Genomic DNA, 25,463 nt, shown 5'->3' on the forward strand with positions numbered 1-25,463 from the left:
CACGCCGCTTATGAGATAACAAAAAGTTAATGTGTGTTTCTCTCTTAACTTTTTGTCATTATTAAAGAGAGGCCTGATTCTCAGATATGCATGTTGGATGGCTAGGGTGTAGGTCTGGGAAGAACTTCAGGCCAAAATCTTGCAAGCGAGCCGCTGGGTGAGTTGCAACGAGATGGAGCACTTGCTGAGTCATTTCCTGTAGTGCTGGAGCCACAGGTTGCCACAACCTGTGGCCACAAGTGTATGCGTCCTTTGAGACCCCCTTTGATATATAAGAGACGCTATACAGCTTACTTAAATGTTGTCGACTCAGTCACCTATTGCATCACTTCCTTTAGGGCTTCGGCCTCCTAATTGATCATTGCAGTAGGCTATAATCGAATGCCCTCTTTCATATATATATGATACCTCCACCACTGGGACGTGGCAACAATTCTCCAAATCCATATGGGGAGGGGGGGGATGCTTGTGGACAGTAGGGGTTTACCCTAGACATAAATAGGAAGTAAAATCAGGCGAAGGAATGACCTCTCACAAATATTTATTTAATAAATTGTTTCAAATAACCCTGCCTCGTTAAATCAATGAGCTTGGTGTTTTGCTTTCAAAAATTAGTTATAGAAGAAGTCTAAACTGCAGAAAATAAACACATCCAAGCTGCCTTTTAAGGATACCTTGGAATATCTGTCTATTTTTCAACCATCGGACCCTAGTTTACGACAAAAACAACCCAATTGACGGCAGCTCCTTTGCCGCGTGGTTTTTAGAGAGGGGGCGGTCGATAGCAACCACCATAGCAACCATGACGGTCAAGTGACTGGATTCAGCCCCGTTGAAAAAAATAGAATACCTCCCTACACACTCAGTAGTAGATTAATGATATTTAAATTATTATGTTTTTGAGGAGTTGAGGATTTTTCTGCAATAATCCAAAATCCAATGGAAAACCCGTTGGCTTTTTGTCAAGGGAACCGAGGGCGACGCCCACTTCAGGGTTTGCCAACATACGTCATCCCTCTCCACCACTCTATACTGTAAAAACACATGTTCAAGTTGAATGATAATGCATGAATTTATTCTTTATTCTGCCATAGTAACACGGTAAATAAATGGCAAAAATAGGCTGAGAACGAATTCGTATTTACGATATTGTAGCGACCCTGGGACAGTTAAATCGTTTGTGTGTTATGTGTTGCATTGTATTTCGTTGTCCGTTATGCCAGTTGTTCTGTGTGCATGTATTGTAATGTTCTTCTTGTCAATCAGTGTGGGGGCGAATCATTAGGTCAGCTGGGGGAGGGCCTTGGAAGAACACGAGGGTGGGGGCCTGCACGTGAGTGAGACCGTGTTGGGGGTTGCCGGGGTAACCGGGGTTTGTTTTGGGTGGGATTTCTGCCGTTGGTTACGGGTTTCAGTGACCTGGTTTTGGTCCATTAAAAGTTCCTTCAATTACTAATGACTCGACATCATTATGTCACTGGCGAGGTCATTACAATATGTTCAATAAAACGTAATCACGGACAAAATACGTTTTTTAGACAAACGTAATTGAGAATGCCGAATAGTTCTCTGGGAACGTAATTTTGATGAGAAAGGGTTGCCCGCACATGTAGAGGGCCTCGTTCGCTCGTTTTGGATAAATTCCAATGGGTCGTAATCTGTGGCGGTGTCACGTTAAAATTGTACCGGGGGCGAAAATTGTACCGGCCTACGTCATCGTTTGTTTACATCCTGACAACCTGACAACCTGCCCGGCAACAGACGACGCGATGCAGAAAACATGTTTCCAAACGACGAAATAACATAATACAGATAGCGGATCGCTATCTGTATTATGATAGATAGCGATAACACTTGTTTTTACTTTATATTTGTATTGTATTTAATTGTTTAATCGAAACAATAAAAAAAATTGCCCGCAAAACGGGCGATCGCGTCAAATGACGCGTCAAATCACGTAGGAAGGTTCTTCAACATTCTAGACTATGAAACCTGTTTAAAACACTCAGTTTACTAGCTAAATTCGATTAAACAATTCAATACAATACAAATATAAAGTAAAAACAAGTGTTATCTAGTGATCCGTTATCTGTATTATGTTTCAAGAACCCTCCTACGTCATTTGACGCGATCGCCTGTTTCGCGGGCAAAACATTTGTCATTTGACGCGATCGCCCGTTATCTCGGGCAAATTTTTTTATTGTTTCGATTAAACAATTAAATACAATACAAATATAAAGTAAAAACAAGTGTTATCGCTATCTATCATAATACAGATAGCGATCCGCTATCTGTATTATGTTATTTCGTCGTTTGGAAACATGTTTTCTGCATCGCGTCGTCTGTTGCCGGGCAGGTTGTCAGGTTGTCAGGATGTAAACAAACGATGACGTAGGCCGGTACAATTTTCGCCCCCGGTACCATTTTAACGTGACAGCGGAACAAACCACCTACGTGGTCTTATTTTCCGAGAGGACAGGCTGATACTGGACATTGATTGGTTTGTAGGTGGGCGTGAGTCTGACGTCACCGTTCACCGGTATAGCCTTCATGAATGAATGAAGAAACGTGTGAACATAATTTCCTGCAGCTCAGTTCAGGCAGCCGCCCAGACAACGCACACTTCCCGCTTTGACCACAGCTATAGCCCTAGATAAAGAAATCAACAAAGCAACCCCCGCTCCTACAGTTACCCCGTCAGCAGCTAATTTCTCCTCTTGTGACATGTTGATATAACGTTGGACTATTAACATTACAATCAAACGTACGCATCCCCGAGAGGTAGGCCTATGCCTATATGCAGACAATAATGTGTGATCGAAATTTAACGTAGCCTATTAAGGATACGTTTCAATTAAATGTCGCCTATGTAATCCAAGAGGTAGCTTAAATAAATAACAACAAAAATGTTGAGAACGAACCTATTTGCAATATGTTCAATAAGACGTAATCAGGGACAAAATAACGTTAAATGAAACGTTTCCCGAAAGGGAAATATGCCTTAATGACAATAATGTGCTATACGTTGACATTTAACATATTTGGGATACGTTTCAACCAAACATAATCCTAGAGGTAAATTAATGGAAAAAAATAGGTTGACAACGAACGTATTTGCAATATGTTCAATAAAACGTATTCACGGCCAACTACGTTTTTCAGACAAAATACGTTAAATGAAACGTTCCCTGAAAGGGAGATATTTAATGACAATAACGTGCTATACGTTGACATTTAACCTATCTGGGATACGTTTCAACCAAACATAATCCTAGAGGTTAATAAATGGCAAAAAATAGGCTGAGGACGAACGTATTTGCAATACGTTCAATAAAACGTAATCGCGGACAAAATACGTTTTATGACAAACGTAATTGAGAATGCCGAATAGTTCTCTGGGAACGTAATTTTGACGAGACAGGGTTGCACAGTTGGTCAATCCATCTCCTTACCAAACATTGCTTGCATCACTCATTCAATTTACAATGTGATGATGAATCCTGTAACAATTACCCCAATGAATGCAATACCTCTGAGTCAAACCTAAAGAACCGCTTCCAAAATGACACAACCATTGCGGTTCCTTTCAGTGGACCGTTGATCGATTGACTAACAACTGACAGATGTGTCCCTTACCTTTCTAGAGGAACACAGAGCAGCCACTGCAGAGGAAACAACCAGTATGGAGACGATGAACAGCAAGATGGACGCTGCCAGCATGAACAATTCAGTATTTCTCTGACAAAACAAAAAGAAAATAATATTATATTATATTGTATGTTATGGATTTGAAGCTTCAGACAACTATATTTTCAGTGAAAAATCATTATGGACTACATGGAGAAGATAAAAATAGCCATAATACTAGAATATAATTTCATAGCAAAACACACAATAGTTAAACATTTCTTACCAAATGTTTACAACCAAGGTGGCAGGGAGGGTACGCAAATAGTACACTAGCAAAGAAATGAAGAACACTTCCAGCGACGGTCGAGAGAGCCACCAGCACATTCATCCCCAACGCAGCGCACACCTGAAACCATCAGGGACAACAGTTACCACTGAACCCACCCAAAGGAGATGGAGTTAATGCTGAGGATTTAACACGACGAGGCCTCTAGCATACGACCACAGGGCTGAGGACTTTGGAGACAGAAAGTAAGAGTCATTTCCTGAGTGCTGTTGGCTCACCTTGGCCCTGGTGGGTTTCCTGTCAGCAGCGATGGTCAAACCCCCAGCAGGGATGTACTGTAGGGGACAACATCACCAGAACTCTTTGGTGCCACTGGTAAACAGGAAGTACTGAGCAGTGAATCAGGATGTGTGGCTCTGCTCCATTCCTAGCAGGAGCTGCTCTACAGCCACATGCCAGCCGGCTTCATAGGGCAAGAGGACCAGACTATACTGACCCTGACCTGCTCCTTAGTGGAGCTGGACTCACCACTCTCACCAAACTCACCACAACACTGGGAGACCAAACTCACCACAACACTGGGAGACCAAACTCACCACAACACTGGGAGACCAAACTCACCACAACACTGGGAGACCAAACTCACCACAACACTGGGAGACCAAACTCACCACAACACTGGGAGACCAAACTCACCACAACACTGGGAGACCAAACTCACCACAACACTGGGAGACCAAACTCATCACAACACTGGGAGACCAAACTCACCACAACACTGGGAGACCAAACTCACCCCAACCCTGGGAGACCAAACTCACCCCAACCCTGGGAGACCAAACTCACCGCAACACTGGGAGGCCAAACTCACCGCAACACTGGGTGCAGGTTGAACTTCAATCTAGATACTTCTATAAGAAAATGATCCAATACATTACGATGTAGCGGGCAAAGGAATTTTTCTCCACGATACAAAAATATATAAAGGATCCAAACAGATAGGGTAAAGCTTTTTACTATTATGTAGGCTATTAAAGAGTGGGAATATAGACACATACACATTATATATGCTACTTAAGAGACACATACACATTATATAGGCTACTTAAGAGACACATACACATTATATAGGCTACTAAGGAGCAAGTGTGGGTGAAACAATGCATTGAGACTTCACCTAAAGGTTACTTACAATGAATATTCCCCAGAAGAGGATTGCTGTTATCGCAAAGTGGACTTCGTAAGCCAAATAGGTAATTGCTGTCAGTGCCATGAAGATCCCAATTGTTACTTCAACCGCCTGTTGGGAGACGACAGAATCAATGTCATTATTATCAATAATCATAACTAGTAATTATTTATTCTTATTGCAGCCAGTACACGTCACAGGACAGAAACATGAAACACAAGTCGTCACTAGTACAAGTAAAAGTCAACGTGTGTGTGTGTGTGTGTGTGTGTGTGTGTGTGTGTGTGTGTGTGTGTGTCTGTGAGTGTGTGTGTGTGTGTGTGTGTGTGTGTGTGTGTGTGTGTGTGTGTGTGTGTGTGTGTGTGTGTGTGTGTGTGTGTGTGTGTGTGAGTCTTGTGGGCTGGAACTTCCCGAGGCCCTTAAATGCTGTTGGTTCATTCTGGGGAGAAGCGAATTGTTCGCCTCTCTCTCCGCTCTCCGTCCCCAACTCACCTTCAGCAAGACTCCCAGACATCCCCAATGCACCCAAAATCAACACGCTGTCCTTTGTCTGGTCTAAGCGTCAAATTGAGAATACCGACCTGTTGATAAAGATGAAACCTTGATGTTACCGCAGAGTTCAGTTTAAATGACATCCACAGATGGTGGAGGCTTCAACACATGCCTCTTCCTCTGTTGCCTCATTCACATTTGCTTAATGCCTCCGCTTGCGTAATAAAGGATTTTACATGTGGAGGCAATATTAACTGGTAACCACGTCTTCCTACGTGTGGTCTTCGGATATCAAAAGGGTAAGGTAAGGGTTAGGTCAAGGTCAGATTTAAGTCAGGGTTAGGGCTAGAGTCAGAGTAGACTATGAAATGTTGATACAGCGACTGTTTTTGGTTTACCAGAACACTTATTGTGATACCACAACGCCCTCTGCTGGCGCGTCGGATGCATGGCAAGTAAGTTAGTACGCAAGTAACTTTCCATCCTCCGCGTTTTGGAAAATGATTGGTCGATGAAATTGTTCCCAAATTTTCCAACAAATCAATAAATCGGGAACTGGCAACTAGTCAGATTTGGAGAAAACGAGGTTCCCCCCCTGGCCTGCAGGTGGTGCCCCTGTGCGTTGTGAGCCGATCTTCAATGATTACAGGGCAGACAGAAGTGGTCGATAAGATAATACCTGCATCTTCAGTAGTGAAAGTCAGGGCCATAAATTATTTCCTAGTTAGGGGTCCTACGAAAAACGCATGACCCTAGTATTATTATTATTATTTTCCGGACATATCTCAAAAACGACATGGTCAAAAGTTGTATAAGATAGCAGGCTTGTCGAACTTGTAAAGTTAGTTAGAGATGCAAAGGATGGGCCAGAATTGACAATAGGTGGCGCTATAACAAGCCTTTGAAGTGCAACATACTCAACAAGCTGTCATTTCCACGAGGAAAGTAGGGAACTTGTTATACCTCATCCATGCACCATTAGTCATGATGAGGATCTCTCAAGGCTAGGGTTAGGGCTAGGGACCCTTTGGGTTAGGTTCCTGACTAGGACCCTAGCTAGGGTCCTAGCTAGGACCCTAGCTAGGACCCTCAGCTGACCAGTGTTCTCAGCTCATGAGGATCCTTTAATACACAAAGCAACAGATTAACAGAACTCATTACTTTGGGTCAGAGAACTCATAGGGTGACCAGAGAATGAAACTCAGCAGCCGTTTGCTGCTGGACTTCAGACTTCCCCTCCCTAACCAGACGATAGGACGGGAGAGAGTCACATCACATGACCAGTGGAATGACTGGTGAACTTTGTGCTTCAGAGAACAATAAGACAATAAAAGATCATAAAGGACTCTTAATGAACAGCTCTCTGGCCTCTCCCCCAACCTCAAGACATTTATTCACATCAAGTTTAGTGTTATGGGTTTGATTTTTGAATTCTGTTTGAAAATATAATGTTTAATATCAATCAATGTAGTCTGGGCTATAAAGAAAACGTGAAGAGCTGACCAAATTAAAAACGGTAAAGGACTGCTGTTGAATCAATGGTGGATGTTTTAATGGATGTTGTAATTATTGGGATCCATTTGAAGTATTTAGTATTCCTGAAGTCAACATTATTTCTTATTTTCCGTTCTAACTCTGAAATAAGTCCTAATGTCTCAGAGCGTCCTCCTAACTTGAGTGTCGCGGGCACAACAAGTCGTTCAGAACTCTTTGAGGTCCACATGGGGGTCACTGATCAGATCTGCTAATGATATACCCGTAATAAAACACTATTCATATCTTTCAATTATGAACCTGGGATCAGAGTTCAACAGTCATTCAAACGATCCGTGGAGTTGGTCTCCTTCAGAATGAGAAGCCTTAGGTTGAAGAGGAATGACTTGAGGTGAGTGTTCAAAGGACCAGAGGGATCTTTTGCAGTAAGGAGAACTGTTTCAGTCACTGGACCTCCACTCCGTCGGAGGACGATGATCCACACATGAACCAAAGTGAGTAAAGACACGTCGTTGGTATGATTGATAGCCTCATATTCGGGGCAAGCTAATGTGAATTCAGGTTAGATAAAGTTAGAGAAGATGACTGTGTATGCACATTACATACTAACTTTAATATTCTGGGATATATGAACACAGAACGCATTTTACAAGATTACTTTAGTATTCTTGGGTACATTAAAAAAAATAACATTAAGTTGCCGATGTTGGATAGTTAGATTCGTTAGAGATGGTTCTAAAGCAAAGGCCAATGAAGTCTGTTCTAGCGTTAATGAGGATACAATGTATTTAATACAAACCCATCTTTATTGTTTGATGAGTTATTGTTGTCGGGTTATGCTAATGAATGTTTATCATTTCTAGACCTCCTGAATCTGTAAGAACAGACTACCTTTGGAGTTTATTAACAAAGAGTTCAGAACTAAGGAAGAGTCTTCCGGAGAGTCTTCCTGTCCGGTCCGTGTTGCACGATTCATTCACAGCAGCAGGGTTGCTTTGGATAGAGACTTTAGACCTCCACTAAAATGGCAGAGAAAATCAATCGGCTCAAGAGTTTACTGACCTGCAGCGTGTGCACTGAGATCTTCACAGACCCGGTGTCTCTGGGCTGTCACCACAGCTTCTGTTCCAGCTGTCTCCAGGACTTCTGGGCCCAAGCTAAGAACAAGAACTGTCCCATCTGTAAGAGGAAAAACTCAAAGGATATAGGCGTTGACTTTTCCATGAAGGAGCTCGCTGAGTCCTACGCTGGAAGACAGAGGTCTGACCCCTCTGATGAGGCCCAGGTGGTCTGCACTGAGCACTTAAAGGATATCAAGTGGTTCTGTAAGGAGGAGCAGAGAGCTGTGTGTCATGTGTGTGAGTTCCCTCACCACCAGGGTCACACAGTGGTTCCTCTAGAAGAACAAGTCCAGGAGCTGAAGCAGCAGCTGAGACCTGACCTCACGGCTCTACAGGCCAGGAGGAGCAGACACCAGGAGCTGGAGGAGACGTATGAGGCCATGGTTCCTCACCTCAAGGTACAGCGGGTGAAGACCGAGAGGCGGATCAGAGCAGAGTTTGAACAGCTTCACCGGTTCCTGAGAGAGGAAGAGGAGGCCAGAGTGAAGGCCCTGGGAGAGGAAGAGGAGCAGAAGAGGAAGAGGATCCTCCTGGAGAGGAAGACCCTTCAGGAGCAGATCCGGTCTCTCTCAGAGGGTCTCTCGGCTGTAGAAGCAGACCTGCAGAAGGACGGCCTGTCGTTCCTCAGCGCTTCCACGCGCTCCCGGACCAGCGCCAGAGCCCTGCTCTCCGGTTCTGATCCCCAGCTGCTTCCTGGAGCGCTGCTGGACGAGGCCAAACACCTGGGAAACCTGGCCCACAGAGTCTGGGAGAAGATGGGGCAGAGGACCACCTTCAGCCCCGTTACTCTGGACCCAAACACTGCAGCAGACTGCCTCTCTCTGTCTGATGATCTGACCAGCGTGAGACATAACGATGTAACCCAGGAGGTTCCTAACAACCCAGAGAGGTTCACTATGTACAGTAATGTTCTGGGTTCTGAGGGCTTCAGCTCAGGGGAACACTGCTGGGAGGTGGAGGTGGGAGACCATCCTGACTGGGTAATAGGTGTTGCTAAAGAGTCAGTGGAGAGGAGAGGAGAGTGTACTGCTGCACCAGATAATGGAATCTGGTGTTTAGTCCACCGCAGTGGAAAGTACACTCGGTGTACTGGTGAAACCCTGGCATTGAAGAGGACTCCAGAGAGGATCAGAGTCCAGCTGGACTATGATGGAGGGGAGGTGTCCTTCTACGACCCTGAAGACATGACTCTCATCTACACCCATCAACACACTTTCACTGACAACATCTTCCCTTGGTTTAGTATTGGAGCAGCAGGTGAAGCCCGGACCAGAGATGTTAGAGTGTGTGGTGTCTCCTCACGCACTAAGCCATGTAAATAAATGTAACCTTGTCAGTTCCGTGTTGGACCAACAGTTCCGTTATATATATATATATATATATATATATATATATATATATATATATATATATATATATATATATATGTGGATCAATATATCTAGTTGTGTATATATATGAGTATAGTATCATAGACGGTAGAAGATGGTCAGTGAAGGTCTCAGTGCAGCCTGTGGATCATTAACAGTGAGGGGTGTGTGTGTTTTCTTGTTAACTGGTAGAAATGGAATTGTACGTTTAATGTTGATAACAAGGGTCTGTAATAGAACCACACATGTAGAGAAATCAATGATACTGTTAACACAATATTGTTATGTTAACACCTACACAAGAATCACATGGGAAAATAATAATCATCTATCAAACGGTAGGTTGTGTAATTCTATTACTTTTGGTTGTAGTCAATGCTGTTCATTCCTGTGTATTAGTCTACCCTCACTGTTTGGGACGTATCTGTTTATACATATTCACGCAGGGTATAGAAAGGTGTTAGGGTTTGATTCCAGGGTTTAGGGTTTAGTAACAGAGGAAATCAATCAGAAAATAATGATGAATTAATTATTATGTTATTATGTTATTAATTATTATGAATTGTGATTATTCAGATCAGTCTGATTCCATTCCCGTTAACCAACTAAAAGTTATTTCTTACAATAAACATGTGTCGGCCTGTTCTATGATTCATGTCGTTCATAACTCCTCCAGAAGCCGTCCTGACGCGTACAACAGGAAACCTTCTTCACACACTTCACAACCATCCGCAAAGTCACATAATAGTTATTACTTTAGCCTAATATATATTATGTATATATATATATAGACTCTAGGTACTAGAGTCTAGAGATGGTTAGTATAGGTACCAGAGATGATTAGTTTAGGTGTTAGAGGTTATACATATTGAACCAAATACTATATATATATATGTATACATATATATATATATATATATATATATATATATATTTCTATACACACACACATATATATATATATATACACACACATATATATATATATATTTATTATATATATATATATATATATATATATATATATATATATATATATATATATATATATATATATATATTTTCACGCAGGGTATAGAAAGGAGGAAACCAGGAGGAAACCAGGAGACCAGGAGGAGACCAGGAGGAGCAGGACTCCTATCAGATGCAACCTACATAAAGAAAATGAAAAAGATGATAAATCCTCTATCCGCTACACGCTACAGTATGTAAGACCTGTATAGAGGTTATTACAGTTGCACTAACAAGAGGAGAAGAGCTGGTCCTCACAGCCGACATGACAGGGCTGGATGGAGGCAGAGAGAAAGGGGAGACAGGCCTGTAGAATCTGGGCTCCCCTCGCCTCCCCTCTGCCGCCCTTCCCTCATTGAAATGAACGAAGGCGGCGAGTTGCCGCGCGGCGGTGTGAAAGCAGCTGTCAGGCACTATAGGTACATCCAGGCCCGTCGCTATGGGCGGGCCATAGGGGGCCGGGCCCGCCCCCCACAATGCTAGTGCCCCCCCACTTGAGGCACAGAAAAAAAAATATATACATATATATTTTATATTATTATTTATATTATTAACGCTCCGTTCACTTGCATGGGCCCTTCACAACTTCCGGCGGTGAATTATATTTGATAATTCACCGTTGCTAAGTATAATTGACCGCTGTCAAGGTAAACAAAGGCTTTATTGCCTCCAATGGCGTATTAGGTATCACTCCGCAAGTAGTCCGATAACTTGTCAAACCCAGCGTCTTCGGTTGCAAAGCGACGTCAACGTCTTTAGCGGACTATTAAGGCCCCGTTTACACGAAGGGAAAACGCAGATATTTCCAAGAGGTTTGGCTTCTCATTTACACCAAAACACTGTTTTTAACACAGAAAACAATCATTTCTAAAAAGTGGAGATTTCTGAAAACGCCGGTTATGTGTTGTCGTGTCAACGGGGAGAAACAGGGTTTTTGGTTCTGAAGCGTTACATTATGCGCCAGGAAATGCTCAACGTCATATGAGCGCCCTAGTTTGTTTCTTACAGGAAGACGCTCGTGTTATTCGTTGTTGTTGATTCTGAGGACTCTGATTGGCTTGGATGGCTTTATCCTTCGCCCTACACTGCCGCCCATAGGTTTGGCATAGTTATAATGGTGCTCGACAGCGTATTTATGCGTTTTTATGTAAACGACAACTTTTTTGAAAACGATGTGTGCACAATGTTATTTTTGAAAACGGACTGTAGCCGCTAACTGTAGCCGCTAACTGTAGCCGCTAACAGTTACCGCGCATTTTTGAAAAGTGTAGCTGGATGAGTTTTCGCTAGCTTACGTTCAGTCGCGAAGCTAGACCTTTTTGGGTGGGCTCAAGCCCACCCAAAACTTGCCTTAGCCCACCCTATCATTTCGTCCTCAAATCTAATATTCTACCTTTTTTTTTACACAAGCAATGAGAGAATAGATGCTGTACACTAACGAACAGGCTCAAATGAGCTAGTGAAATCGAGCGCAATCTTCCTGCAGGAATCTCAAACCTCTGATTGGTGGGTGGGCGTCTCCTGTTTGACAAAACCAAAAAGGCAGCACGAGCGCACCTAACATAGTTTCTGCTGTTTTGTCAGTCAAAAAGGCTAGCTAGTCTTTATCAGAAAATCCACGATTTCCAGCTTTGTTATAACATGGGCAGCTAATAATAATAATAATCATTTTATAACCTTGACATAATCTGTCAGATGTCTATTAAATGACAGTTGACCACAAGGCGGTTCTATCTATGCCTCCTCTTGAATAGCTTCATGTTTTAGTCGGCAGGGGCTTGTAATGCTGCGTAGCATGATAAGCATGATAAGGTGCAAGGAGCAGAAAGAGTTGACATGGGGGCTAATTTTCAGTTGAAAAAAAACGCTGGCATTATTTTATCAGCTGAGGGCATGTTCATTGCCATAACAACGTGAGCTAATCAACAAGTACAACATGTTCGAATACTATGAGAGCGGCACACGGGACTGGGTCTTATTTATTTATTTATTTAGATCGAATTTTGATCGTGCAAAGTCATCACGGAGGGACTTGGTGTCAGTGGACCGATGATCCACACATGAACCAAAGTGAGTAAAGTTATGTCGTTGGTATAATTTATAGCCTCATATTCAGGGCAAGCTAATGTGTATTCAGTTTAGATAAAGTTAGAGAAGATGACCATGTGTACACATTTATGGAAGCATATATGTAGCAAAATTCAAATGGCAATGCAATTTGCAATTCAATATGTCATTACATTATGCAATTGACAATTCATTATGCAATTTTAAAATGTAATTTGTAAATACGTTATTCAAAGTGTATTTTAATATGCAAACTGACAATGCAATCCTCAATTCAATTTGCAAAAGTTATAACAATACAAATAGAATAACATTTTGTCAAATTCTTTGAGTTCCTTTATTCAAATTGAAAAGCTATAGCGTCCCCGTGATTGCAATCCACTTAACCACGCTCCGTGTGTTGCGATATTCAAATGACATTTCAATCCGCAAAACGAACGCTTTGCAAAAGATTTGGCAAAACGGAATCCAAAACGTTTTCCAAAACGGAATCCATAACGTTTTCCAAAAAGTCAATATGCAAAGTGGCAAACGTATCAGCCAATCAGCGTCTGGGCGGGAACTACGTCACTTACGTCAAGTAAAATACACTTTGAATAACGTATTTACAAATTACATTATAAAATTGCATAATGAATTGTCAATGTAATTGCAAATTGCATTGCCATTTGAATTTTGCTACATGCTTCCATAGGCCTACTAACTTTAGTATTCCTGGATAATGAACACAAACGCATATTACAAGATAACTTTAGTATTCTGGGTTATATTACCATAGAAGGTAACATTTGGCTAAGTAGATTTCAAAATCGATAGGGTTACTAGTTAATATTAATATGTCGATGGTAGATAGGGGAGCGTGGCTATGTTCCCCGGGTCCTATGTTCCCCGGGTCCTATGTTCCCCGGGTCCTATGTTCCCCTCTTTGTATGAGACTGGGGAACATAGGACCGTTTTTAAAAAAAAGGGTTCGATGTTCCCCGGTCTGTTACTTTTTCTCACCATTACTGCCAAATTCCGGCCGAGATAACTACCATTTCATGTATTCATACGCCGGTAATCAAACCCCGAGAAGCCCAATCCGTACGAGAGCTTCCCGCGGCCATCCGGAGGCGCACAGAGCTTTTGGCCGTGAGATTATTATACAATTATATTAGATTATGTACTATTATATAAAGAGCTCCGGGAGTCGAAAACGCAACAATCACTTTCTCCTCCATGCTGCAGTTCACCCCGGACTGCACTGCACTGAGTTGGCCGGTTGAACTCTGATTGGCTGTTACGTTACACGTCACTCAGTGGCAACTCAGTGGTTGAACGCCGATTGGCTGTCATCACGAGAATGTCGCGTCAAAGTTTCAATATTTTTGAAGATTGATAGATTGCGGGGAACATAGGACGGGAACATAGGACCCGGGGAACATAGGGATGACCCCGTAGATAGTATTTGTTAGAGATGATTGTAATGTAAAGGCCAGTGCAACCGATTCTAGCATTGATAAGGAAACAACGTATTTAATATCTTTATAAGTGTTACAGTTGTTGTCGACTGTCGAGTTATGCTGATATTAGTTTCTCTTTTCTAGACCTCCTGAATCTGTAGGGTACAGACCACCTCTGGAGTTTATTAAGAAAGTGTTCAGATCTAAGGAAGGATTCCGAAGAGACTTCCCTTCTATACATCTGCTAAAATGGCTGAAGAAATCCCTCCTCCTCTCAAACATTTCCTGACCTGCAGCGTGTGCACTGAGATCGTCAAGGACCCGGTGTCTCTGGGCTGTCACCACAGCTTCTGTTCCAGCTGTCTCCAGGACTTCTGGGCCCAAGCTAAGAACAAGAACTGTCCCGTCTGTAAGAGGAAATCCTCAAAGGATATAGTTGGGGTTAACTTTTCCATCAAGGAGCTCGCTGACTCCTTCGCTGGAAGACAGAGGTCTGCCCCCTCAGAAGAGGCCCAGGTGGTCTGCACTGAAACCTCCAAGAGGTCTGGCCCCTCTGGTGAGGCCCAGGGGGTCTGCACTGAGCGCTTAAAGGATATCAAGAGGTTCTGTAAGGAGGAGCAGAGAGATGTGTGTGAGTTCCCTCACCACCAGGGTCACACAGTGGTTCCTCTAGAAGAACAAGTCCAGGAGCTGAAGCAGCAGCTGACTGATGACCTCACGGCTCTACAGGCCAGAAGGAGGAGACACCAGGAGCTGGACAAGACGTATGAGGCCATGGTTCCTCACCTCAAGGTACAGCGGGTGAAGACCGAGAGGCGGATCAGAGCAGAGTTTGAACAGCTTCACCGGTTCCTGAGAGAGGAAGAGGAGGCCAGAGTGAAGGCCCTGGGAGAGGAAGAGGAGCAGAAGAGGAAGAGGATCCTCCTGGAGAGGAAGACCCTTCAGGAGCAGATCGAGTCTCTCTCAGAGGGTCTCTCGGCTGTAGAAGCAGACCTGCAGAAGGACGGCCTGTCGTTCCTCAGCGCTTCCACGCGCTGCCGGACCAGCGCCAGAGCCCTGCTCTCCGGTTCTGATCCCCAGCTGCTTCCTGGAGCGCTGCTGGACGAGGCCAAACACCTGGGAAACCTGGCCCACAGAGTCTGGGAGAAGATGGGGCAGAGGACCACCTTCAGCCCCGTTATTCTGGACCCAAACACTGCAGCAGACTGCCTCTCTCTGTCTGATGATCTGACCAGCGTGAGACGTAGTGATGTAAACCACAAGGCTCCTAACAACCCAGAGAGGTTCACTTGGTACAGTAATGTTCTGGATTCTGAGGGCTTCAGCTCAGGGGAACACTGCTGGGAGGTGGAGGTGGGAGACCATCTTCACTGGCTAATAGGTGTTGCTAAAGAGTCAGTGGACAGGAGAGGAGAGTATACTGCTTCACCAGATAATGGAATCTGGTGTTTATTCTATACCAGTGAAAAGTACACTCAGGGTACTGGTGAAACCCTGACATTGAAGAGGACTCCAGAGAGGATCAGAGTCCAGCTGGACTATGATGGAGGGGAGGTGTCCTTCTACGACCCTGAAGACATGACTCTCATCTACACCTATCAACACACTTTCACTGACAACATCTTCCCTTATTTTAGTCTTGGAGCAGCAGGTGAAGCCCGGACCAAAGCTGTTAGAGTGTGTGGTGTCTCCTCACGCACTAAGCCATGTAAATGAATGTAACCTTGTCAGTTCAGTTTGCCTGCTAGAGTCTCTGGTATGTAGAAACACGGTATATATATATATATATATATATAATCGGGTAATAATGAAATAGTAGAACAAAGAAACAAATCAACAGGTATATTACAACAAAATAATACGAGTCCACCTTGTGGTCAATGTATGGAATGACACATATAGTCCACAGAGCAAGAAAACACTGCCTGCAGTCACACACACACACACACACACACACACACACACACACACACACACACACACACACACACACACACACACAAATATAAATATATATAAATGTGGATCAATATATCTAGTTGTGTATGTAATATATATATGAATATAGTATCATAGACGTTAGAGGATGGTCAGTGAAGGTCTCAGTGCAGCCTGTGGATCATTAACAGTGAGGGATGCGTGTGTTTTCTTGTTAACTGGTATAAATGGAATTGTACGTTAAATGTTGATAACAAGGGTCTGTAATAGAACCACACATGTAGAGAAATCAATTATATTGTTAATATTGTTATGTTAACACCTACACAAGAATCACATGGGAAAATAATAATCATCTATCAAACGGTGGGTTGTGTAATTCTATAACTCTTGGTTTTAGTCAATGCTGTTCATTCCTGTCTGTGTATTAGTCTACCCTCACTGTTTGGGACGTATCTGTTTACAAATATTCACGCAGGCTATAGAAAGGTGTAAGGGTTTGATTCCAGGGTTTAGGGTTTAGTAACAGAGGAAATCAATCAGAACATAATGTTGAATTAATTACTATGGTATTAATTATTATGAATTGTGATTATTCAGATCACTGTGATTCCATTCCCGTTAACCAATTAAAAGTTATTTCTTACAATAAACATGTGTCGGCCTGTTCTATGATTCATGTCTTTCATAACTCCTCCAGAAGCCGTCCTGACGTGTACAACAGGAAACCTTCTTCACACACACATTTTGATTTTGATTTAAATTGTGAAGCCGAAGCCGAAGCGTTCTGGTGACGGGACCTGGTTGTAGATGAGGGCAGGAACCGGTGGCTCATACCAGAGCTGGACGTCCGGGCGCAGACGCTGGTTCCTCCACAGCGTGGACGCAATCCAGCGCTGGTCCTGCTGGGGAATGGTCTCCAGGAGACCAGGAGGGGACCAGGAGGGGACCAGGAGGAGACCAGGAGGAGACCAGGAGGAGACCAGGAGGGGACCAGGAGGAGACCAGGAGGAGACCAGGAGGAGACCAGGAGGACCAGGAGGAGACCAGGAGGAGACCAGGAGGACCAGGAGGAGACCAGGAGGAGACCAGGTGACCAGGAGGAGACCAGGAGGAGACCAGGAGGAGACCAGGAGGAGCAGGAGGAGACCAGGAGGAGACCAGGTGACCAGGAGGAGACCAGGAGGAGACCAGGAGGAGACCAGGAGGGGATCAGGAGGGGACCAGGAGGAGACCAGGAGGAGACCAGGAGGAGACCAGGAGGAGCAGGGCTCCTATCTGATACAACCTACATAAAGAAAATGAAAAAGATGATAAATCCTCTATCCGCTACACGCTGCAGAATGTAAGACCTGTATAGAGGTTATTACAGTTGCACTAACAAGAGGAGAAGATCTGGTCCTCACAGCCGACATGACAGGGCTGGATGGAGGCAGAGAGAAAGGGGAGACAGGCCTGTAGAATCTGGGCTCCCCTCGCCTCCCCTCTGCCGCCCTTCCCTCATTGAAATGAACGAAGGCGGCGAGTTGCCGCGCGGCGGTGTGAAAGCAGCTGTCAGGCACTATAGGTACATCCAGGCCCGTCGCTATGGGCGGGCCATAGGGGGCCGGGCCCGCCCCCACAATGCTAGTGCCCCCCCACTTGAGGCACAGATCAAAAAAATATATATATATACATATATATTTTATATTATTATTTATATTATTAACGCTCCGTTCACTTGCTTCACAACTTCCGGCGGTGAATTATATTTGATAATTCACCGTTGCCAAGTATAATTGACCGCTGTCAAGGTAAACAAAGGCTTTTTTGCCTCTAATGGCGTATTAGGTATCACTCCGCAAGTAGTCCGATAACTTGTCAAACCCAGCGTCTTCGGTTGCAAAGCGACGTCAACGTCTTTGGCGGACTATTAAGGCCCCGTTTACACAAAGGGAAAACGCTGATATTTCCAAGAGGTTTGGCCCCTCATTTACACGAAAACGCTGTTTTTATCACAGAAAACGATCATTTCTAAAAACTCCGGCCAAAGTGGAGATTGCTGAAAACGCCGGTAATGTGTTGTCGTGTCAACGGGGAGAAACGGGGTTTTAGGTTCTGAAGCGTTACATTATGCGCCAGGAAATGCTTAACGTCATATGAGCGCCCTATGTTTACAGTTTGTTTCTTACAGGAAGACGCTCGTGTTATTCGTTGTTGTTGATTCTGAGGACTCTGATTGGCTTGCATGGCTTTATCCTTCTCCCTACACTGCCGCCCATAGGTTTGGCATAGTTATAATGGTGCTCGACAGCGTATTTATGCGTTTTGATGTAAACGACAACTTTTTTGAAAACGATGTTGTGTGCACAATGTTATTTTTGAAAACGGACTGTAGCCGCTAACTGTAGCCGCTAACTGTAGCCGCTAACAGTTACCGCGCATTTTTTAAAAGTTTAGCTGGATGAGTTTTCGCTAGCTTACTTCCAGTCGCGAAGCAAGACCTTTTTGGGTGGGCTCAAGCCCACCCAAAACTTGCCTTAGCCCACCCTATCATTTCGTCCTCAAATCTAATATTCTACCTTTTTTTTACACAAGCAATGAGAGAATGGATGCTGTAATGAACAGGCACAAATGGGCTAGTGAAATCGAGCGCAACCTTCCTGCAGGAATCTCTAACCTCTGATTGGTGGGCGGGCGTCTCCTGTTTGACAAAACCAAAAAGGCAGCACGAGCACACTTAACATAGTTTCTGCTGTTTTGTCTGTCAAAAAGGCTTGCTAGTCTTTATCAGAAAATCCACGATATCCAGCTGTGTTATAACATGACCTGGTAATAATAATAATAATCATTTTATAACCTTGACATAATCTGTCAGATGACTATTATATGACAGTTGACGACAAGGCGGTTCTATCTATGCCTCTTCTTGAATTGCTTCATGTTTTAGTCGGCAGGGGCTAGTAATGCTGTGTAGCAGGATAAGCATGATAAGATGCAAAGAGGAGAAAGAGTTGACATGGGGGCTAAGTTTCAGTAGAAACAAAACGCTGGCATTATTTTATCAGCTGAGGGCGTTTTCACTGCCATAACAACGTGAGCTAATCAACAAATACAACATGTTCGAATACAATGAGACTCATGAAAACGCCCTCAGCTGATAAAAGGGGGGGGGGGGGGGGGGGAGAGTCCCTCCGTCATGACAGAGGGACTTGGTGTCTTTATTCATGCTTGAAAGATGCATGAATATGTTTTTTTTTTTGAAAGGGAATAAGCTGATGAAGCTGACAAGTGACCATTGTTTACTGTTTAAAAATATTTTTTGTTAAATGCAAACCCCAGTGAATCAAATTCTCTTGTTTCTCTGTTTTGAGATTCACACAGACTTAGCAGTCTTGTTTAAATGTTACAAATTGAGTTAATAAACTGAACTTGGAAATTGTTTTAAGTTACTGCAGATGTTATCTCCGCTAATTTTATTAATATAAATAAATAAATATTAGCAGGTTCTCAATAGTAGGCTATTTCAATACAGGGAGGGCGCGAAAAAATATCTGTCTCCGAGGGTGGGAATGACATAACACAAAATAATTGAGAGCCACAGGTCTAGAACATGTAGTACTTGTTGATTAGCTCACGTTGTTATGGCAATGAAAACGCCCACAGCTGATAAAATAATGCAAGAGGTTTTGTTTTAACTGAAAATTAGCACCCTTTTTTTTTGCATCAGAAAAATATGTTTTTGCATCAGAAGTTTTGTAAAAATGTATGGGTCCCTGAAAGTGAGACAACGTTGTTTATTGCTCCCGAAATAGTGGTATGTTTCTCATATTATTAATCTCGTACATGTTGTACCAATGTGTTTCAGTAACTGTGTAAATAAAATTAAAAAGGGGGAAATATGCTCATTTTTGAGTGAAACTTATACAAAGGAAATTTAATATGCCTCACATTTGTTATTACAGTTCACATCCATTGATTATTCCTTCATCCAAATAGTCTTTTTTCCTTTCATCACTTTAGTGATTGAGAACTGCATTATTTAGCTGACACTGCCAACTTTTGGCTTAGACATACAACAGCATAGTAACTAATAAAAAAAAAAAAAAAAATCTTGGACAGGACTTTATATAGCCTACTTCATATACACCTTTGGCTTCCTGGGGTTGAGCCCCCCTAAAAGTCAGAACCTAGAATTGCCCCTGCTTACTTTAATTTCTAGTTCATCATCATGGATATTCGTAAGTGGTTGAAAAGCCCACACAGTCTAATAATCAGTCAGATAATTTCCTGGACCCATCAAAGGTAACCCCTCTCCTGCTATTAGCTGGAACTGATGTGGCTGAACCTGAATATACTGTGGCTCGTGAGTTCCTGGTTAAGAAAATTAATGACACCCCGATTCCCCCCGAAGTCGGAAAATGGACAATAGCAAACCTCCTTAGCACATTTAACTTTGCACTCCAGGCTATGCCGACTGCTCTCAAAGCCTACACCTTGCCCTAACTGTAGGAGCTTCCACAGCAATGTGTGAAAACTCATTTTCCACATTGAAAAACGTCTTCTCAAGGCATTGGCACGGTACGCTGCACAGACGCAAGGCCCGCCCAGCTGATTACTTTTGAGAAGGACCTGACTCACAGGTTTACGTCTGAGTGGAAGGATATGTTGATGAGGAGGTTCAGCTCAGAGAAACGCCGCCTCCCGCTGAGGACAGGGAGGGAGAGAGGACAGCGCTGACTCCACTCAAAGTAAGCTACCGTGTGTGTGTGTGTGTGTGTGTGTGTGTGTGTGTGTGTGTGTGTGTGTGTGTGTGTGTGTGTGTGTGTGTGTGTGTGTGTGTGTGTGTGTGTGTGTGTGTGTGTGTGTGTGTGTGTGTCTAATGGCAATGCATGTCTCTCTGTTAACTGCTTCTACACCTAATATGTTGTAGTCCAGTGTTTTATTGATATATTCATAGCATTGCTTCTATGTAATGTAGGCCTATTGCTTTAAATGATGAGGAATGATGTGATGTTGTAGGGCAGGCTATAGGCTACGGGGTCATATTGCTGTTGGTTATGTTTACAGTGATGATTATGTGCCGCGCGAATAGAGGAAATATACGTACTGTAGGCTAATAATAATTGTGCCCCCCTATGCATTTCATATGCCCCCCATTAAGACTCAGGTCTTGCGACGGGTCTGGGTACATCCATTACCTCAACAGGCCTCCTAGTCACATTGACATTCGGCCTGGCTGCAGCAGACAAAGTCCCACCGAACCGCGCTTTCTCAAACTGAAAATCAAACAAGAACAGTCTTAATAAAATGGTGTTTAAAATAACATCATGCACACCAATTCCATACAATGATACGCATGAAAGCTATGGAAACATACAGATCTCAGACGAGTTGATCATGGTAGCCAGTTGAATGGCCGGTGACCACGCTGATGTCTGCAGTTTCACTCATATACAACTATATGAAAATGTACAGCGTTTTTTACACCATAATAAAGGTGCAATGCGACTGAATGCGGTCGAAGTGTTGGCTTGCCATACAGTTGTGTCCAACTTGCGAGACGCACGGCGCGCGCAAACATGCGCAAACACACATGGACCCGCCCAATTCATAAGTTACATTTTGAGGATCCGTATCAAAACAGAATGAAATGAGTTGACAATGCGGTCTTGATATCAGGCTAAAGCTAAAACCGATTAAAAACGCTTAAATCGGCAGATTCTTGGTCATTTAAAATCGATTCAGTTAGAAAGCCCAGAGGGATCTAGTGCAGTATGGAAAACTGTTTTGTCAGTGGACCGATGATCCACACATGAACCAAAGTGAGTAAAGTTATGTCGTTGGTATAATTTATAGCCTCATATTCAGGGCAAGCTAATGTGTATTCAGTTTAGATAAAGTTAGAGAAGATGACCGTGTGTACACATTTATGGAAGCATATATGTAGCAAAATTCCAATGGCAATGCAATTTGCAATTCAATATGTCATTACATCATGCAATTGACAATTCATTATGCAATTTTAAAATGTAATTTGTAAATACGTTATCCAAAGTGTATTTTAATATGCAAAGTGACAATGCAATCCTCAATTCAATTTGCAAAAGTTATAACAATACAAATAGAAAAGCATTTTGTCAAATTCTTTGAGTTCCTTTATTCAAATTGAAAAGCTATATTGTCCCCGTGATTGCAATCCACTTCGCCACGCTCCGTGTGTTGCGATATTCAAATGACATTTCAATCCGCAAAACGAACGCTTTGCAAAAGATTTGGCAAAACGGAGTCAAAAACGTTTTCCAAAACGGAATCCATAACGTTTTCCAAAAAGTCAATATACAAAGTGGCAAACGTATCAGCCAATCAGCGCCTGGGCGGGAACTACGTCACTTACGTCAAGTAAAATACACTTTGAATAACGTATTTACAAATTACATTATAAAATTGCATAATGAATTGTCAATTGTATAATGTAATTGCAAATTGCATTGCCATTTGAATTTTGCTACATGCTTCCATAGGCCTACTAACTTTAGTATTCCTGGATAATGAACACAAACGCATATTACAAGATAACTTTAGTATTCTGGGTTATATTACCATAGAAGGTAACATTTGGCTAAGTAGATTTCAAAATCGATAGGGTTAGTAGTTAATATTAATATGTCGATGGTAGATAGGGGAGCGTGTCTATGTTCCCCGGGTCCTATGTTCCCCTCTTTGTATGAGACCGGGGAACATAGGACCGTTTTTAAAAAATGGGTTTGATGTTCCCCGGTCTGTTACTTTTTCTCACCATTACTGCCAAATAGGACAAAACATAGGACTTTTTTTTTAAAGGTCCTATGAGCGGGGAACATAGGACCCGGGGAACAAAGGACCCGGGGAACATAGGGATGACCCCGTGGATAGTATTTGTTAGAGATGATTGTACAAAAGGCCAATGCAACCGATTCTAGCATTGATAAGGAAACAACGTATTTAATGTCTTTATAAGTGTTACAGTTGTTGTCGACTGTCGAGTTATGCTGATATTAGTTTCTCTTTTCTAGACTTCCTGAATCTGTAGGGTACAGACCACCTCTGGAGTTTATTAACAAAGTGTTCAGATCTAAGGAAGGATTCCGAAGAGACTTCCCGTCTATACATCTGCTAAAATGGCCGAAGAAAACCCTCCTCTCAAACATTTCCTGACCTGCAACGTGTGCACTGAGATCTTCAAGGACCCGGCGTCTCTGGGCTGTCACCACAGCTTCTGTTCCAGCTGTCTCCAGGACTTCTGGGCCCAAGCTGAGAACAAGAACTGTCCCGTCTGTAAGAGGAAATCCTCAAAGGATCTAGTCGTTAACTTTTCCATCAAGGAGCTCGCTGACTCCTACGCTGGAAGACAGAGGTCTGACCCCTCTGATGAGGCCCAGGGGGTCTGCACTGAGCACTTAAAGGATATCAAGTGGTTCTGTAAGGACGAGCAGAGAGCTGTGTGTCATGTGTGTGAGTTCCCTCACCACCAGGGTCACACGCTGGTTCCTCTAGGAGAACCAGTCCAGGAGCTGAAGCAGCAGCTGACACATGACCTCACGGCTCTACAGGCCAGGAGGAGCAGACACCAGGAGCTGGAGGAGACGTATGAGGCCATGGTTCCTCACCTTAAGGAACAGCGGGTGAAGACCGAGAGGCGGATCAGAGCAGAGTTTGAACAGCTTCACCGGTTCCTGAGAGAGGAAGAGAAGGCCAGAGTGGCGGTCCTGAGAGAGGAAGAGGAGCAGAAGAGGAAGAGGATCCTCCTGGAGAGGAAGACCCTTCAGGAGCAGATCCGGTCTCTCTCAGAGGGTCTCTCGGCTGTAGAAGCAGACCTGCAGAAGGACGGCCTGTCGTTCCTCAGCGCTTCCACACGCTCCCGGACCAGCGCCAGAGCCCTGCTCTCCGGTTCTGATCCCCAGCTGCTTCCTGGAGCGCTGCTGGACGAGGCCAAACACCTGGGAAACCTGGCCCACCGAGTCTGGGAGGAGATGGGGCAGAGGACCACCTTCAGCCCCGTTACTCTGGACCCAAACACTGCAGCACGCTGGCTCTCTCTGTCTGATGATCTGACCAGTCTGAGACATAGCAAAGTAATCCAGAAGGTTCCTAACAACCCAGAGAGGTTCAGTCAGTACGCTGAGGTTCTGGGTTCTGAGGGCTTCAGCTCAGGGGAACACTGCTGGGAGGTGGAGGTGGGAGACCATCCTCACTGGAGAATAGGTGTTGCTAAAGAGTCAGTGGACAGGAGAGGAGAGCGTACGGCTTCACCAGCTAATGGAATCTGGAGTTTATTCTATACCAGTGGAAAGTACACTCAGGGTACTGGTCAAACCCTGACATTGAAGAGGACTCCAGAGAGGATCAGAGTCCAGCTGGACTATGATGGAGGGGAGGTGTCCTTCTACGACGAAGCTATGACTCTCATCTGCATCTATCAAGACACTTTCACTGACAACATCTTCCCTTGGTTTGGTGTTGGACCAGCAGGTGCAGCCCAGACCAAAGCTGTTAGAGTGTGTGGTGACTCCTCACGCACTAAGCCATGTAAATGAATGTAACCTTGTCAGTTCTGTTTGCCTGCTAGAGTCTCTAGTATGTAGAAACATGGTATCATATATATATATTTATACAACGGGGGACCTAAATCCAGCGATCTGATTGGTTCCCAACTGTTGTATAATGAGCGTATACATAACTGCTATGACGCCCGATCATTTTGTGAAAGTTTGCATATCACTCCGCGCCTGGAAGTAGAAACTGTTACAAAGTAAAACATGTGTTGGATGATGGAGAGCGTGTAAATGTTGTTACTCCGGGAGTGAGCAAGGCGATGGAGAGACTAACGAAAGCTTAGGCACACGGCGAGTGAACTGCTCCATTGGATAAATTGCCGGCGAACCGCTCTATCGGAGCCTTCTCTCGGAGGGACGCTAAAGTGTGTTGCATAGCGACCGTCGATGCATAGCGGAAGCCAGGAGGGACTACTTTTTTGTATTCTTTAATAAAACGGATACTTTGACTTTCTTGGTTTCTTTTTAAATGTAGTGTGTCTATGACTTTCGTTTCGCCATAACAGTAACCGTTGTTACTCCGCTGCGCGTCGGGGCCGGACAACGCCCCTTAACAGTGGTATAATGAGCACATACCACAGCCTGGCGTGATCTATTGCTTTAATATATATGTATAATAATTGGGTAATAAACAAATAGTAGAACAAAGAAACAAATCAACAGGTATATTACAACCAGATAATACGAGTCCACCCTGTGGTTTATTGTTTATTGTTTATTGAATGGATCCCCACTAGCGGACACCGAGGCGGCAGCTAGTCTTCCTGGGGTCCATATAGGAGCATAATATAAAACATAGAGAATACATACGTTACCAAACATTATACAAAAGATAATAAGTACAACATAC

General features: G+C 43.6%; 3 protein-coding genes and 1 long non-coding RNA gene across 5 annotated transcripts; 3 read left to right on the top strand and 1 right to left on the bottom strand.

The window, feature by feature from the left end:
* Positions 1–3,636: 3,636 nt before the first annotated feature.
* LOC115559209 (uncharacterized) lies at positions 3,637–4,346 on the bottom strand. The gene is made up of 3 exons (XR_003979454.1): positions 4,195–4,346; positions 3,914–4,036; positions 3,637–3,738 (listed from the first exon to the last, which is right to left on the bottom strand). It is a non-coding gene; the product is annotated as an uncharacterized LOC115559209 (long non-coding RNA).
* Positions 4,347–7,420: 3,074 nt separating this feature from the next.
* Positions 7,421–10,211, top strand: LOC115559182 (tripartite motif-containing protein 35). The gene is made up of 3 exons (XM_030377945.1): positions 7,421–7,585; positions 7,955–9,575; positions 9,628–10,211. The coding sequence occupies exon 2, from the start codon at positions 8,116–8,118 to the stop codon at positions 9,532–9,534; it is 1,419 nt and encodes a 472-aa protein (XP_030233805.1). The 5' UTR covers positions 7,421–7,585; positions 7,955–8,115; the 3' UTR covers positions 9,535–9,575; positions 9,628–10,211.
* Positions 10,212–12,473: 2,262 nt separating this feature from the next.
* LOC115558881 (nuclear factor 7, brain-like) lies at positions 12,474–16,032 on the top strand. The gene is made up of 2 exons (XM_030377412.1): positions 12,474–12,663; positions 14,247–16,032. The coding sequence occupies exon 2, from the start codon at positions 14,352–14,354 to the stop codon at positions 15,816–15,818; it is 1,467 nt and encodes a 488-aa protein (XP_030233272.1). The 5' UTR covers positions 12,474–12,663; positions 14,247–14,351; the 3' UTR covers positions 15,819–16,032.
* Positions 16,033–20,680: 4,648 nt separating this feature from the next.
* On the top strand, positions 20,681–24,747 carry LOC115559183 (zinc-binding protein A33). 2 transcript variants are annotated; one of them, XM_030377947.1, is made up of 2 exons: positions 20,681–20,770; positions 23,075–24,747. In XM_030377947.1, exon 2 carries the CDS (start codon positions 23,180–23,182, stop codon positions 24,593–24,595), a length of 1,416 nt encoding a protein of 471 aa, XP_030233807.1. In that variant the 5' UTR covers positions 20,681–20,770; positions 23,075–23,179; the 3' UTR covers positions 24,596–24,747. The 2 variants fall into 2 exon arrangements, with proteins under 2 accessions (XP_030233807.1, XP_030233806.1); XM_030377946.1 differs by lacking the exon at positions 20,681–20,770 and adding an exon at positions 21,643–21,844.
* The last annotated feature ends 716 nt before the right edge of the window (positions 24,748–25,463 follow it).

The sequence above is a fragment of the Gadus morhua genome, chromosome 14, assembly GCF_902167405.1.
Source record: "Gadus morhua chromosome 14, gadMor3.0, whole genome shotgun sequence".
NCBI lineage: Eukaryota > Metazoa > Chordata > Actinopteri > Gadiformes > Gadidae > Gadus > Gadus morhua.

Excerpts from the sequence above, each read along its gene's own strand:
- LOC115559183 (XM_030377947.1), top strand. The coding sequence starts at position 23,180 with ATGGCCGAAGAAAACCCTCCTCTCAAACATTTCCTGACCTGCAACGTG.
- LOC115558881 (XM_030377412.1), top strand. The coding sequence starts at position 14,352 with ATGGCTGAAGAAATCCCTCCTCCTCTCAAACATTTCCTGACCTGCAGC.
- LOC115559182 (XM_030377945.1), top strand. The coding sequence starts at position 8,116 with ATGGCAGAGAAAATCAATCGGCTCAAGAGTTTACTGACCTGCAGCGTG.